Source organism: Hakea prostrata, chromosome 9 (genome assembly GCF_041222555.1).
Source record: "Hakea prostrata isolate BN-2017 chromosome 9, UWA_Hpros_2, whole genome shotgun sequence".
Lineage (NCBI taxonomy): Eukaryota > Viridiplantae > Streptophyta > Magnoliopsida > Proteales > Proteaceae > Hakea > Hakea prostrata.
In genome coordinates this window covers 55149641-55166096 of record NC_142608.1, presented here as the reverse complement: position 1 = coordinate 55166096, position 16456 = coordinate 55149641, and the positions used below count along the sequence as shown (strand labels likewise).

The following is a 16456-nucleotide window of genomic DNA, read 5'->3' as shown; positions in this document are numbered from 1 at the left end:
GTATATAAAAGGTGCCTTTATCTTTCTAGATTCTCTAGAGTTAAAGGAGATCCATGCTTTTCTCTTGAATAGTTGGTTCTTTTGTTGGGGTCTTTCACCTTGTTTATGTATAAAAAAAGAAAAAGATAAGAAAAAGAAAAGAAAAAAAGAGTGAAAGTGAGTAAGAAACCCTATTTTGGATGACGAATGTGCAATGGGTGATTTTGATGGTTATCTTGATATGATTGCATTCAAGGTTTCGGTTGTGCATAGAGTGGTACCCAATTGTGGCATAATATTGTGTATGGTAATCTAGTCTCTCTATATTCACATTTATGTTATAATATTTGGATGAATGCCTAATGGATTCATGATATTATGGGATTTGTAATCGATAATTTGTCATTCATTGTAAGGACTATAAAGTGGGTGTTTCGTATGTATTTTTATTAAGGTTCTAATCCTAGTTGTAAGATAGTGATGAAACTAGGAGACTCAAAAATCATTCTACTGGTTGAATCTAGTCTATTGAGCAAGCACAAAAACCTTCAGGGTTCTTTCCTATGGATGTCTGTAACTTGTTGGCCACCATTTTTATGGAATTTAAGTTTTCAATTAGGGCATCTAATCTAATTCACAATTGACCATTCTTGGGCTATTAATCCTAGAAGTTTTTTGTTTCGTTACATTTATATTAAGTATCCTATTGTGAGGATTTCATCCATTAACATATCTAAGGATAATTCAATAAGAAAAGAAGGGGAAGAGAGGAAATTTGTAAAAGATAGAGTGACACAAGACTAGTCCAAAAAGAAAAGGATCAAGATACTATGCAAGATAGTGTGTAGGGAGGAGGGTCAAGATGGTGAAATGTTTGTAGGGATGAATGGAATATGGTTGCAGTGATCCATGTTTCTCAGGGTTGGTAAAGCGGTAGGATCCATGCTTCTCAGTGGAGAGGTTGTGGGTTCAATTTTTGCAGACAGCGTCTTCCCCCTGAGGATGTAATCAAGATGTGCGCAAGCTGGCACGGATGAACCTCAGCTTCCAAAGAAAAAAAAAAATATGGTTGCTGAGAGAAAAGGAGGAAGGAATTTTTGCATAAGTTTACTTCAAAGTAAAAAGGAAGAGGAAAGGAGGGTGTCTTAGATTAAAAAAAAAAAAAAATAATGAAATAGGAGTCCGGATCTGCAACCCGTTGGGGAGCACAAAGGAAGAGGAAATGAGGGTGTCTTAGATTAAAAAAAAAAAAAGGTAATGAAATAGGAGTCTAGATTTGCAATTCGTCCCCGACGGCTTTCCACCTCAAAATACGGGGCCCAAGGGTGGGTGATGGGATTTTTTTTTTTATATTTTTCAGCTTTGGGGCCCACTGATTTGTGGTGGTAAAGTGCTCCCGGACGGGGGTGATGATCCAGATTAATGAAATAGAAAAAAAAATTTGGTAAACAGAAGAGAGAGAATGATGCTTGGTATTTAACTTTCCATTACCCATAAAAAAGATTTCCTCAATCTTTTTAAAATGGTAAGTGGGAATTGCAAAAACAATTATCTTCTTCCATAAAATTTCAAAAATTATTTTAGAAAATCCTTTTATTATTATTTGGTGAGCCTAGAAAATTATTACTTTTTGCCTTTTGGTGTACCCTCCAGTCTCTGGCGCAGGTCCCAATACATTGACCAATCTGAAGTCGCACTTCTCAATTTCGGTTTTATTATCTACTACGTTTCCGGTTTTCCATTCATTTTGGGACAAAAATTTTCTTGGGTTAATTTAGTTACTTAATTCTCTCAACTTTCCCTCCACTCTTTCTTTTTCTCTCTGTCTCTAACTGATACCCAGTAAACTGAGCAGACTGAGAAGTCTGAAGAAAAAGCACATAGAAAAGGAAAGAGGTACGGTACTCATTAAAAAGGGCTGTCACTCTTAACTTGTGATAAAACTCATGACTTGTTCGCCTTCTTTTTGAATCTTTACTCAAGTGTATGCGGTAGTGAGGTTTAGAAATTTTCACTGTTCGTTTGCTGCTCTACAAGAAAAGGTGATTCTTTTGTGGTTTTATTCGTTCTTTTTCTTTTAAATTTCTTTTGTTGATTCCATTGATTGATTTTACGCAGGTTGGGTTTGCTTACATTTGTTTTGCTCTGTTTTTCTGGCGTTGGAATGAGAATCTTTTTTCCATGCAGAAAGAACTTAAGGGTCATTATGTTCAGGAATTAGTAGCCAAAGATAGAATGCAGAACTATTGTCTCGTGGTTTCGGTTTTATTCTCTTCCTGGAGTCGGTTACATAAATTTATGGACTTCTAGTTTGCGGAAGAATTAAAAGTTGATTTTTTTTTGTTGAATGGTTTTAATTAAGATTGGTTGCTTTGTTATGAAGATGTTTGCGATGGGAAGGGTTTTTTTCTTTCTTTTTTTCTGTTGAGATATGGGTTTCTATTCTCATCTGAGGGAATGCTATTGTCTGTTTGTTGGGTACAGTTAGTACCAGGTTGAGCATCTTTCTTTCTTCTTCTTCTGTTCTTTATGCCATGATTATGAGGTGTTTGGGGACTGACTCTCTTGAGAAAAGGGTAAAAGGCTGTTATGAGTATTGGGTATCGGGAGAAATACTATTTAGAAATTTAAGATATACTTATCTCTTATTTAGTATGATGATAGTTCATGGGTTTCCATAAACCAACCATTTTCTGTTAGTGACTTGAGTTGCTGTTGTGTGTTGAACAGGTGCAAAAAGTCGGCAGTTTTGTAACTAATTTATACTGTATTTATACCTATTTATAAACTTTGTGACATACTTGTTTTAAATGGGAGAAACCCTGGCTATCCAAGCAAAGAAATCAAATCAAACCCCCAAGGCCATCATACATCAGAAATATGGTACCAGTGCTTGTTACAAGATAGAGGAAATGCGGGAACCTACCCAAAACAGTTGTCCAGGACTGGCTATCCCACAGCAGGGGGGCCCTTGCCTCTTTCGCTGTATCTTGCAGCTTCCAGAACTTTCTGTTACTTCAGGAACTTTCAAAAAGAAAAAGGACGCTGAACAAAATGCTGCCCAAATGGCTCTGGAACAGGTACTATTAAATTGTGTTCCCACCTTGCAATATTTCTTGTAGCATTTTGTCTTTGTTAGCATAAGGTTATGTTTTTCCTAGTGGAGAAATTTTTGATTTTATGGTGAATCACTGCACTATATTCAGGCTCACTAGTTTGACATATTATGTTGGGAACCTTGTTCTGGAAACTAATCTTGCCTCAATGCTTCTTTCTTCTTCTTTTTTTTTCTTTTTTTTTGGTTCATTATATGTTTCATTTTGTATTTTAGTCATCATCTTGATGACCTTTGTCTCACCTATGGAATGTTTGTAATTTAGATTGTTATTGAATGTTTTTAAGTAGCTTAACTAAGTGTATGAAGTAATTAGCCCCTTTACTAATTGGCATAATTAAGTGAGAAAAATGATTCTTCGGGTGGGACTTAGTAGTTCCAGAGTATTAGGATGGGATAGTACATTGATTGCAAGATTTTCATCTTCTTTAGTTTTTTTACCCCTGGGGGCAACACAAAAAAGATGGAGTTTGCCTTTTCATGTGGCACATACAATATGAACTCATTGTTTCTTACAGCTTTCCAACTGGATGGGTTACTAATTTCCAGTAGCATCGGTACAAACCCTACCTGTTCTTCCTCCCTTCGACCCTAAAATAAAAACTTGAAAAAAAGAAGAATGGGCAAGTTACAATTAAAGTGTGATGCTCTACAACGAGACCTAAACAGGCCCAACAATAAGTTACCATAGTCTATTATGTTGCCACCTTACATTCGATAGAATTTGTGTGTCATCCAGATTTGACTAAACCTTTTGCATGCTTTTTCTAGGTATAGAGGAAGACAGGGTTTCATAATTTATAGGAGCTCAAAAGCCTCTCAACACTATGTGATGTAATTTCTAAGTGGGTCCTTTTTGGTTCTTCTTTCAAAGTCAAATCCTTAGCAAACTCTAGAGCCTTGGCAAAAGCATAACTTTGGAATCTTCTCCAAAGTTTAAATTGTGTACTTAGAACTAAGGGTGCACACATATTTGAAAAAACTGAATCTTGATTTGTTGGTTCCCTTGGCTTGTTTTCACTGATACAAAAATTTATGTCATTTATATAAATTGGTAATGCATCTTATGAAGGACTAGTGTAGCTGACTCATTTGGTTGCAGTAAGATTTAGTAGAACCGTGGATCAAGAAGCATGTAGCTAATGCATTGAAAAAAAAAATTAAAACCAGTGATAGACCACTGCTACAAGCCATTCCAGTTCTTACCTATGCAAAACCAAACAACTCTTTTTGTTTTAGATTTTCACTCTTTCAACTTCCTTCTACCACACAAAATAACTGTTTGTTTCTCTCTTTGAACTTTTCATTGAGTTGTGATACAACCTGAAAACAGATCCTGTTTCTTTCTGATGCAGAGGAACACCACCTTTTTTTCATGCTATACTTCTAGGGAGTGGGTTCTTGATGCCACCCACTAATTAGTGGGGCTCAAGGCCATTTGTTTAGTGGGAGTTTTGTGAACTGAAAACCACTCCCTAGGAGATGGTTTTGTGGTGGTTGATATTTCAATGTTCATGGTGTGCCTTTCTGGAGTGGATCTGGAAAATCCTTTGATGGTCTACTTGCATATGGAAGTACTAACACGGTATGCAGTTGACTGCCTGAGTTTACAAGTACCTACTACCCAGGCAATTGGGGGTTTGAAGATTTGACTGTCTCTTATGGTCAATAGACATAGATATGGGCAGGACTTTTATCTCCTAGTCCCAAATCCAGATTGCACGACAGACTAGTTGAGGTGTAGATTATGGAGGATTACAAATTTGCCAATTTGTTATGGATGAATCAGCCCAAAATTTCATAGCAAATCCCATGGTACCATTGGACTACCCATGGCTACTTAATGGTTAGTCTAAACAGTTAAATGTGGGTCAATCCTAAAGTCTCACTTATTATATGTTCGTAAATGTCAGTTACTGGAAGTTCCTTATGTATTGCAGTAGAAGAATGGAATTCAATGACAGGTCCGTCTTTACTTACCTTGGTAAGATGCATGTGAGTTTGAGTGAGACTTGGCCCAGGCTCATTTTGGGCCTTTAAAGAAGGGTAGTAGTTTGTTGCACTTCTCATTTCGGGATCCTCTCCGGTGAAATTGCTACACATGGGGCCAGTAAAAAAAATCTTTTGATGCTTATCATGCCTGCTTGACAAGCTTTGTTTATTCAAATATCTGTTTAGAGTTCAAAGAAGAATACTGACCCTTTGTTGTCTGAGATTGCTTTGTGTTGCAAATAATGATCCAATGTTAGATCTGGAGTGCATTTGGAAGTTGTTTTAGTTATATGAGAGTTTTTTGTTCTTTGTTCACAAAATATGCTAGTAGATACTAGGTAAGGAAATAGAATATTAGTAGGGCAACAATGCTTTGTGAGGATGTTCCCCTACATTGTTGTAACACTGAAAGGGGGAAAGATGCTGAAACTGTGAGCGCAGGCTGTCTGGTGATGGATTTCCATCATGAACAGGAGGGGGGGGGGGAGGTTGATTGTGGATTTACTTTGGATTGACTGAGCACTTTCCAAGTTGCAATATTTTGGTCTAGGCTGGTCAGCTCGTGCTTAATTGGTGCTATGGCTTTTTGTATGGGCATTTTGTATGGGCAGTTACTGATTTCTTTTGTATGCTCTCTTCCCATGAGCCTTTGGATTCCTTACTCTTGTTGCCTAACAAGACTATAGGATAAAAAGGACTACTTTCAGAATTTTGCAACTGGATATCCTTCATAAGCATCCTATGCTTTTCCATGTGTGACAAAAGGAGTGAAGACCGCTCTTTTCCTTTCCTTCCGAACTACCTAAGTTCTTTTTGTTCATATTCTTCAAAGAATGTTGTTAACGAAATGTTGTCAGAGCTTGCTACCATGAAATCTCAAGTATATTGTCTTATAGCTAATTTAAATTTATTTTTTTGGGTTGTTTTTGTTTCAGCTTGGTATTGAGCCTACAACTGATAGTTCCGCATCACGAGACCCATGGGATGCATTGGTTGCTCGTCTCTCATCTGTCTTTTCCAATGAGGTGTGTGTTTTATCATTGTTAAAAAGACAGATAAATTCTGAAAAAAGCTGGCTTCAGTTGTGGCAATTTTATAGTATTCACAAATACAGTTGCTCATAGGTTCGAAACTTCCCGTACATGTAGACGTTCTTTTTTTGTCTTTTAATCCCTTCTTTGACTTGCTAACCTCCCCCCCCCCCTCCCCACTTTGATATGTAATTGTCACCTTTTTTTGGCATATTTTAGGCTAGCCCTTATACCCGTACCTGTTTCTGGAGACATTCCTGTACAAGGATAGGTAGATCTGACTTGTCAATATTTACTTGTACCTGATGCCTGTTCCTGAACCCTTGTTATGTATGGAATGATGAAATTTGTAGGCTTTAGCAAATAAATTAAATAGCCAGCCCAATGAATGCTGCAGATTGTGTGGGTTTGATCATGTAGGTCTGGGTCATTTGATCTTTGAGCATGCTTAAAACCGGTTCTGGAACATTTGAAGAAAAGCTAGCTAAAATCCATTTACTAATTAGTTCAGGAGAAATTGTTTTTCAGAGGTTACTTGTGTCAATTTACAGTTAAATGGTCAACAATTTTAAGTACTCATTGTGACAAAGTGTCAGCTTGATTGTACTATTTCATTCCTGTATGTGGTTGACTTTAGTTTTATGACTCTTTCCTACTGCATTCTTTTTGGGTGGGGTGGGGGTGAAGTTCCTCTCGTTGCAACATCAACCACAACATCCACTTATTGGTCACTTCAGAGCAGCATTACAGAGAGAGACCAAAGAGCATGGTTTACCTGCGTCCATCCTTGCTGCATATGATGTGAAGCTTAATAATTTGTGCAAATCCATCAATCATAAGGTTGACAGGAATCCACACTTGATTGTGTCGCTTATCCTGAAGGCTGCAAGATTGTCTGCTTCTGCCACTGTTTCTCAAGGAAAATTCTGGATTTGGAAGCAGAGCCTGTGTACTCCAGACATTCTGCAAGCTTTAATCAGCCAGCAATTGAGTTCATCAGAGGGGATCCAGATTCAGGCCATAAGAATTCCCTGTTCAATTGAGAAGCCTGTTGAGCCAGTTGCTCTTTATGTTTCTTCAAATGGATATTATATCGATGCCATCGCACAAAAACTTGGTCTAACTAATATTTCTCAGATTTTAATCTCAAGGTGGGTAAACTATTTGGAACATTATATGCTGCTAGACAACTAGGATTTCTAACAATTCTTATAATACATGTCAGTGAGCTCATGGCTCTTGACTGTTTGATGGGAAGAACCTATCCTGTCTGCTTTGGGGGAAAACCATGATGCACCATTTGTTGGTTTTCATTCTGAGGTTTACTGTATGAAAATTTAACCTGATAGAGGTGATTTTAACTCTCTGTTCTGTCATTTTTTTTTTGGCTTGACATAAAAAAACTAGGGAAAGTTCTTCAGATAGAAGAACATTATCAATAAAATGAATGGATCATGCCACATTTGTCAATTTTTGACTGGATCCATAATGGTGGTGTCCAAGTTCCCTAAGGCCAGGCTGATCAACCTGTTTGGTCCTGTCTTGACATGAGCTTTCTTAACATTTTGTGTACTATATGCTGAACAATACAACTTTTTTTGATAAAAAGGTAATTTCCTTCTCCCACAGGACTGTTGGCAAAGCATCTTCTGAGATGAGATTGTACTTCTCTGCATTGGAGTTACCTGTTCCGTTAGATTCATCACTGGAAGATCCATCAGATGCAAAAGAACCTGTTACCAATGAATCTTTTAATCATAGGGCCTCTTATTTCTCCAGTCAAAATATATATGGAGATGCTATATTGGCATCCGTTGGATATACATGGAAGTCTCCAGACCTTTTCCATGAAGATGTATCATTGGGTAGCTACTACAGGTGTTTTCCTGATTATTTATTTATTGAAACTATTATTATGCATTTTGTGTTATTCACCATGTAGTTGTCTCTACTCTTTTGGTCCCTTGGTATAATTGAAATATTAAAAGCAGAGGGAAAGGATAAATAGAAACCAAAGAAAACTTTGCAGTTAGTATATTATGGACAAGCTTATACAGAGTTTGGAATTTTCTTTATTTATTCATTTTTTAATGGAGATTCAGTAAGTAATACAACAACTAAACAAGAAATGTGACTCTCAAGAATGTTGGAAGTTCCTTCCCTTTTTGCTTTCTTTACCCTTAAAATTCCGTTTAAGCATGTTGAATTTAACTCTGAACTCTGAAGCACATCATCACACGCTCTTATGCATATTTTGATTTCTTACTGCATGGATATTTTGATGCTGGGCTCTATGTTGTGCTTAGGAAATGGAAATCTTTGATTCAGAAGGCATTCATTATACTGCCTGTCGAATATAGTGGTACTAGCACAGTTGTCTGGTTTTGAAATTTTTGACACATTCGGAAGGCATATCTAATTATTTTTGCTACGTAGATAATCCTAGTTGTGCAATGAAAGACAATTTATACAGAGCTCTGCATTTGGACCTGGATAAGATGTCTTCCTCTCAAACTACTTTTAATGCATGACTTTGAACATTTTGCTCACTCGACTTTGCTGTGTACTGTTCTTTCTTGTCTCTTGTTCATGTTCTGTTTGGATTTACACAGCAGTGGCTTGAGGCTTGGAAGCATCTGGGGTTAGAAATGAGAAAGAATTTAGACTTCCCCTTGATGTGGCCAGAAATTGAATGCTTGGTTTTTGAAATCGGTAGTCTTTATGTGTCATAGAGTAGTATCCTTAACCTATTTATGTACCTGATTGCATTGCAAGTATTTCATGTTACCATGATCTATATTTTATACCTTTTGTTTTAACCAGTGCTTTTTTGACAGGATGCTAATTGGCAGGCTACCTGATGGGGGTTATAAATTATCTAGAGAAGCAATACTTATGGCAGAGTTACCTGAATCATTCACTTCACGTTCAAATTGGAGAGGTTCATTCCCATCAGATCTCCTTGGAATGTTCTGCCGTCAGCATTGGTTATCAGAACCAGTCTACTCTATAATTAGTATAGCTGATCCTGTGGACCCTTCATCAGAAACATCGCAAGCATCCAAGCAATTGAAAGTAACAAACTCAGCTGAAGAAGAAATGAATTATGTGAATGGAGGATCACATGATGCAAAGGACAAGGAATCGATAGCACTCGGAGGTTCTTTCCGTTGTGAAGTTAAAATATTGTCCAAGGATCAAGATCTGATAATTGAGTGCTTGCCTGTAGGTTTGTATAGGAAGTCTAATGATGCCAAACAGAACGCTGCTTTGAAAGTTCTGTCATGGTTAAACAAATATCTTAAGCAGTTGGATATGCATGTAGAGAAGCTGTCCTCTGGGGAAACTCAGTCTCTCCAGTTTTATCCTGAGAAAATTTCGAAGGAGTTTGCATTATGTCTCTGTGTTCATGGTGGTCGGCTTGCAAGTCCTCTTCAAAAATGCAGTTTGTTGGCGTCAAGTTGCATAGATCAGCTGAACACACCCCTGGAAAATACTGTATGTTCGTTCAAAATTGAAGGTCTGGATTCGGGTGTTTTCCCATTTAATGGGTCTTTAATATGCATAAGTTATGTTGTCTCTTTAGTAAGGAATGGAGAACATATGAAAGAATTTCTGGAGAGCAGTGATGAGTTTGAGTTTGAAGTAGGAAGTGGAGCAGTGATTCCCCAGGTTGAAGCATGCGTAACTCAGATGTCAATGAACCAGTCTGCTCATTTTAATACTGAGCTTCCACCCCATGACTTTATTTTTGCTGCAGCTGGTAATTCTGCAGAGTCTATTTCACTGTTACGCATGGGTAAGTTCTGTTTTCTTAATTCTCTTTTACATTTAAGTGGAAGAAATAGCTTGGGAAGTTTCAGTGTGTTATTATTGAGGCTTTACGGGCCTACTTGTGATAGAACAGAAGAACAACATGCATTTAATGGCCCTTTATTTTTATCAATGCTTATTTTATTGGCCTCGATGAACATGCCTTCCATGGTTCAAATTGTTTTTAGTGCTTCAAATGACTTTCCTCACCTGAGCTTTTTGTACTTACGGCATGTTATGGCCATCAACCTGACAGCCATGATAAATGAGCACATGCACATTACTTAAAGAGGAGAGGCCTCAGCATGATTGACAGCGAGGCATCGGATTTCTGTTACTTTATTTGTTTGCATTATGTCCTGCACTATTGATGTCAACCAGTTTTGTGTAGTACTGATGGACATTCCTTGCAGGTGAGTGCTTCTTGGAGTATTCTATATCTCTGCTGCGTGTGACAGAACCGTTGGAAGATAGAATGGAGCAGGCTCTGTTCAGCCCTCCTCTTTCGAAGCAGCGAGTGGAATATGCATTGAGATATATCAATGAATCCTGTGCTACTACTTTGGTATCTATCTAGTAGTTACTTTTCGTTTTATAATTCTCAATTATAATATACTGATAGTTCAGAATCTCCTTTCACTACAGGTTGACTTTGGCTGTGGGTCTGGCAGTCTATTGGATTCTCTGTTGGATACTTCCTCCTCCCTGGAAAAAATTGTTGGGGTTGACATTTCAAGGAAGAGTCTAAGTCGTGCAGCAAAGGTTTGAACCAGCTGTCTTGATTTCATAGTCTTCACCATTTGATGTCAAATATTGCATTCTGTTTTTAAGTCTCCTTGAGAGGAAGACATGCATCCTAATGGGGGGAACTGGAAGCATCAAAGACTTGCTGTTAAGCCCCTAGGTTCAGCTTAACAATGGCAGAACAGCAACACATAAATAATAGTAAAAATAATCTTAATTAATTGCTGAACTGAAGAAACACAAGTACTCAAAGACACAACCAGCAGTAGGTACTCCTGCAGCTACCTGAGAGCAGCTCCTCTCCCTCCTGTTTTCCCTTGACAATAATCAATAATCCTAACTTACTACCCTTCTTCAATATTAATATTAAATAGTTTCCAAATTAATCCCTTGACAGAATCTCCCATATTCATTCTTATTTAGCAATCTCTGCCTCAGATCTGATTTCCTTCCCTAATTGCTGCACATCAAATCCTGAGGTCCTCTTTGTATGTTTGCGAGTATACACTTGCGATACAAGAGGCCTATCAGTTGCTCCTACTAAATTCATGATTTACATCTAAGACGCCTGGTGTAGGATTTTTATGTCATTGCAAATTCACCCTTTGACAAAACCTGTCCAGATCATTTTGTCACTATCATCAACCTGCTGGCATAAATAACCTATAATCTCCTTGGTGAGGCCAAATCTCACTTTCATTCCTTGTGTCAATGTACACAAGGTAGCTGATTTCATCCGATCTAAAAGATTCCTTATGATTCTGTTTGTTTCATGCTTAAACATTTAAATGGAAAATTTCAAACAAATCTTTTTGCACTCTGATTTATACCTGAAAATTGTCCTCAATTTTGTGGGATGTATAGAGAACTCATACATCTTTTTTTTACATTTTGAATTGACAGTGTATATTTTGTCATACATACCCATGGTGTTTGTATGGGTATGAATCTGTTTATACTTTGTGCTGTTACGAACAGATTGGACCTGATGATTCATGATTCTTGACACTTGGTAGCATAGTTGTCAAGGCGACATGGCAAGGCGAGGTGAGGCGATAGGGGATAATGAAAATCAAGAGGCCTAGGCGAATTGACACCAGGTCGCCTTGACCTAAAGAAGGGCCAGGACGCCTAGGCAATGCCTTGACAACTATGCTTGGTAGTTCGAGTGATGGTCCATCATGGTACTACTTGTTTGACGATGTCAAATTCTCCCTGCCATGTGTCAAAATCTTTTCCATTAAACATCCCCTTTATTTGGAACTTTATTAGGTAAAAGAAGTGTATACATAAGAGGGATATACAGCCAATGTGTGCATGGAGTTACATGCATCACTTAAAACCATTGTCTTCTATCAAATGGATGTGTGCTATTTGCGTCACCTTTTTATCTTGTGGAAAACCCGAAACTGTGGATTTTCAGAATGCATTATGGGATTAATTGATGATATTTTAATTGGAGCCAGTCACTGAATCTTGCTTCCAATGTTGATTTTCTGTTATCACTTATTAAAACATAATTGCATTTTCTACATGTCTAATTTATTTCAATAATGCAGGCAATCCATTCAAAACTAAGTGGAAATTCTGAGTCTGCTAAACTAAGTAGAGGCATAAAATCTGCCTTGCTATATGATGGTTCCATTACGGTGTTTGACTCTCGTCTTAGTGGATATGACATTGGCACTTGCTTAGAGGTATTGAGTTTTCCCTCTTATTAACTAGTTTAGAACTTTGCCAGAGTTGATTCCAGCAGTGAATTTAGTTACACAACTGCACGTCTACCCCTTTAAATGTAAACATTAGTTGTCCAGATTTTCAGAAGCAGCAGATCAATTTCTTCCCAACTAATAAATCCACAATGTCTAGGAGACATGTGTAAGGATTTTCACCAACCACCATTATATGTCCTCTCATTTAAGTTGTTTTTGAAGGATGATTGAAATAGATCCAGTCTCTCATAGTTTTTTATGCCCTCGCAATATTATGCTGTACTGAAGAATGTATGTTTCATATTTTTATTATTGGGATAGTTCAGTCACCTAGCTGTTTTATTGTTTTGCACCCTCCTGTATACCCTGCAACAACAATGACGAACTTATCCCAACTAACTCCTATGTACATTATATTCTTAAAATTCACGAAAGTGCTGGAGCCTGGTTGTTTTTGCTTTTGATCTTGAGTTGCTTGAGAGGTGATTTGGTTATAGCTAAACTGTTCTACATACTCTTGATTGGTGACCACAGTTGCAACTGATATAATGACAAATCTCCAGGTCATTGAACATATGGAGGAAGATCAAGCATGCTTGTTTGGCGATGTTGTGCTGAGTTCTTTTCGTCCAAATATTCTTATTGTCTCCACACCAAATTATGAGTACAATTCTATACTACAAAGAACTGATCTGTCAAACAAGGATGAGGATCTAGATGAGAAGACGCCTTGCAAATTCCGCAACCATGATCACAAGTTTGAGTGGACCCGAGAACAGTTCAACAACTGGGCTTCAGACCTTGCCATGAGGCACAATTACAGTGTTGAGTTCAGTGGGGTTGGCGGGCATGCGGATGTGGAACCTGGTTTTGCCTCGCAGATTGCCATATTTAGGAGAGAGCCAGTAGATGCAGTGAGTTCAGAAAATGTGGTTATCACACATCCGTATGAAGTTATATGGAATTGGAGTCGCAGTTCTGAGTCATGACATATTGCCTGAAAATTCCAATTGGTTTCTCCTCCTGTAAGACATTGCAAATTGATTAGATCTTTATTTTTTTCTTTTTAAAATGGAAGTTAGGGTTAGGGGCTATTGCTCAAGAGCTGCCTTTGCTGTGACAGCTCTTTTCTTTTAGTTTATGTTTATGAGGCATGTATACAGCAATATTTGTTAGATGTATATACTGAGAATGTTATTTAAAGGCAATGATCTCATAATTTTATAATAGCATTGTGTTTGTCTTCCTAATAAACATTTATTAAAGAAAGTTCTTGTCTTTTTGGGGTAGAAGCTCTCAAATCCTTTGTGGACTTTCTTTTCAAACTGGAAACTATTGGTGAAATGACAACCTCTTATGGTGAAGACAAACCTATTCATATTGTTTCAGGATTCATTTCGGGACCTAAATATACCTACATTGCCATTTTCCGACGTTGATCGATCATCAGAATTTCGATCTTTTATTCGAGCTTTTACGAATAATTAGATGGGGATTGAAATCTATTTAGATGAGTTTCTTTTCCACTGGGTTTTGCTGGGTAAGCATTTTGGTCTTTTTCCTGAAATAGGTTTTCATCTGTTTTGTCATGAACAGATTTCTTTGTTTTTCTTCTTTTTCTTGAACAAAGTCTCTCTTGTTTAAGAGAATAAAATCTGAATTAAGTTTGCAGTCTCTACTATTCTTCTTTATCTTTATGTTCATACAAATTACTCAAAATCTGATGTTAACACCGTCTCGAAAAATGGAGAATTACATTCATGAATTGGCTGCTTCAGACCTTAGAAATTTTAAGATTTTATAACTGATGAAGGTATCAAGTGAAGACTATTTATATGCATTTGGCAGCAGTCTTTGTACGTTCTCATCAAGAAATGGTGATCTGAGCATAATTTTGACCATTTAGTAAGATCTATTGTGAGAAAGTTTGAGAAGGATTGTGGAGCAAATTGGCGTTTGGTAAGTTTTATTCTTAAAAACAACATTGATACATATAAATTTTTTTTTCGTAGTCTACTAAGAACATGTTTGATTTAAAACAATTCACGTTTTCATACCATTCTTTGTTTCCTTGAGATCTTCCAAAAATTGAAGACCATATCTACATACTACTGACTCACTCAGTCAACAAGTTCAGCTTGTTAGGTCTACTCGTTATAGGTTACATTCACAAGAAGACAGCAACAGTTTCTTCACCCTCTTAATAAAAAAAATCTCTCCAATTTTCATTGAACACGGCTTCAAAAATTTCATGTTTCTTTCCTGTGTTTTTTTTTTTTAATGAATTATTAGTTCTTTCCTTTTCAGGTTTTTTTTCTCTAGTTTTTAATGGCACTCAATCTTCTGTTCCTTGCCGCTCCCTATTTCAAACTTTCACTATTTTCTCAATGCAAAGCTCACTGAAACAAACTATATAAAGCTTTCTCAAACAGATAGAATGAGCAATTATAAGAACAAGAACAAGAAAAAGTCCTTGTAGAAGATCTACCTAGCTAGAATCAGCCGCCAGAGAAAGCTTGTTCAAGCAGCCCTCTCTAGTGAATCTTCTGGAGTTCAGTCGTTTTTCTCTGCTATCACACCATCTTTGGCCATTTTTCAAGTAATTATTGGAAGAGGTGGTGGTTTCACGAAGGTAAAACTGTTGAGGTATTTTAGTTATATTTAAATATCCGGATTAGTTACGACTTAATAGTATAATGGGCATCTGTGGAAGAGTCCAATTAACTGTAAAACCTAGTGTTATTCTATAAATACTAGTTAGAAGCAACATTCTGAGTGTTTCAAATTAAATATTCAGGATGTAATGCTTTAAGCAATATTTTTCTTAAACCCTAAACATCAACAATCTTAAAATATTACAAATTATTTTATTTTTTATTATTTATTTTTTATTATTAATTAATTTATTTTTTTGTAAATTTTGCTCTTTGAATTATTAATGGAATAGTTATTACTTTTTTGGTTTGGGGGGCGGGGGTTCCTTTTTTTTCTAAAAAAGGGGGGGTGGAAAAAGGGTGGAAATTCTTGAAAAGAGTGCTCTTTGAATTCCAAAATGGTATTTTGTTTGGTGTGATTAGTTATTCCCCCCCAAGTCTTTTATCTTGGGGTTTGAGGAAAAAAAAGTGAGCCCCCCTATCTTGTTGATACCGAAACCAATAAGGAATTTCCTCTTCCCCTCACCCCCTACATTTTTTTTCCCCTCCGCCCCCCGCCCGAATTTGGTTAGTTTTTTTCGAATTGAATATTCTGAGTATTACATGGTTTGACAAAGAAGGTGCATGAATTCTTCTGCCTTACGGATTAAGGAAAAAGGAAGAACAACATTCAATGCTTGGATTTTGTCATGATTATGATATTTGACAATGCCACACTTACAATGAATCTATTCTACTTTTAATTTTTTATCTCAAGATTTGAAAAGTGAAAAGTAGTTACACTTTAGTTCTTTACTTTTTCTTAAAGTTAGTTTACTGCTTTGGTTTTGAAGATAAGAAGAGGAATAGCATTACTTAAATTTTCTCAGCAATGCCATGATTGCACTAACCTGTTCATTCCTTTCATTTCATCATCTGATCCATACCCTAGCTAGGTAATACCGGAAAAAAGAAAAGGAAATAGGGTTTTCTTGTGGTTTAAACCTTTTTTGTACCTTCAAATTACTTGATTAATTGTAATGAAAAGAAAACAAAAGTTTGTTAAACTTGCAGAGATGTAGTGATTCATGTTCTCTCCACTTTCAGGTGGAACCTGTCCTTCTTTATTATTATTAATATACTTTTTGTTATTATGACCAAAAAATAAGAAGTTAGAAGGAGGTATGAGGATGGGAGACATTTAGTGGCTAAAGCTAGTTGACAAACTCTTTTGCGTGGTTGGTATATTGTAGACCACCACGGCATGAATGTAAGTTTTATTGAGCAAATAAGTACACATAGTCGATTATAAAACTACTTTCTAGATGGAGATACAGTGGATGCAAATCAATTGAAATTTCATTTGATTATAACAAAAGATTTGTACCCTGTGTCTGTAAAGCTGTGAATCAATCAAATTATTCTAAACTGATTGGT

At 36.7% G+C, this 16456-nt stretch overlaps 1 protein-coding gene across 2 annotated transcripts; it reads left to right on the top strand.

Annotated features, from left to right (window-relative positions):
• The first annotated feature begins 1766 nt into the window (after positions 1 to 1766).
• Positions 1767 to 13681, top strand: HEN1 (double-stranded RNA binding protein-related / DsRBD protein-like protein). Of its 2 annotated transcripts, none has more exons than XM_089169107.1 (10): positions 1767 to 1875; positions 2710 to 3059; positions 6022 to 6111; positions 6805 to 7268; positions 7747 to 7995; positions 8955 to 9916; positions 10344 to 10495; positions 10576 to 10692; positions 12234 to 12371; positions 12950 to 13681. In XM_089169107.1, the coding sequence occupies exons 2-10, from the start codon at positions 2790 to 2792 to the stop codon at positions 13373 to 13375; spliced, it is 2868 nt and encodes a 955-aa protein (XP_089025233.1). In that variant the 5' UTR covers positions 1767 to 1875; positions 2710 to 2789; the 3' UTR covers positions 13376 to 13681. The 2 variants fall into 2 exon arrangements, with proteins under 2 accessions (XP_089025233.1, XP_089025234.1); XM_089169108.1 differs by lacking the exon at positions 1767 to 1875 and adding an exon at positions 1886 to 2021.
• Positions 13682 to 16456: the final 2775 nt, after the last annotated feature.

Excerpts from the sequence above, each read along its gene's own strand:
- HEN1 (XM_089169107.1), top strand. The coding sequence starts at position 2,790 with ATGGGAGAAACCCTGGCTATCCAAGCAAAGAAATCAAATCAAACCCCC. Across the intron at positions 3,060-6,021 it reads CCCAAATGGCTCTGGAACAG|CTTGGTATTGAGCCTACAAC; the intron begins GTACTATTAAAT and ends TTTTTGTTTCAG. Across the intron at positions 7,996-8,954 it reads TCATTGGGTAGCTACTACAG|GATGCTAATTGGCAGGCTAC; the intron begins GTGTTTTCCTGA and ends CTTTTTTGACAG.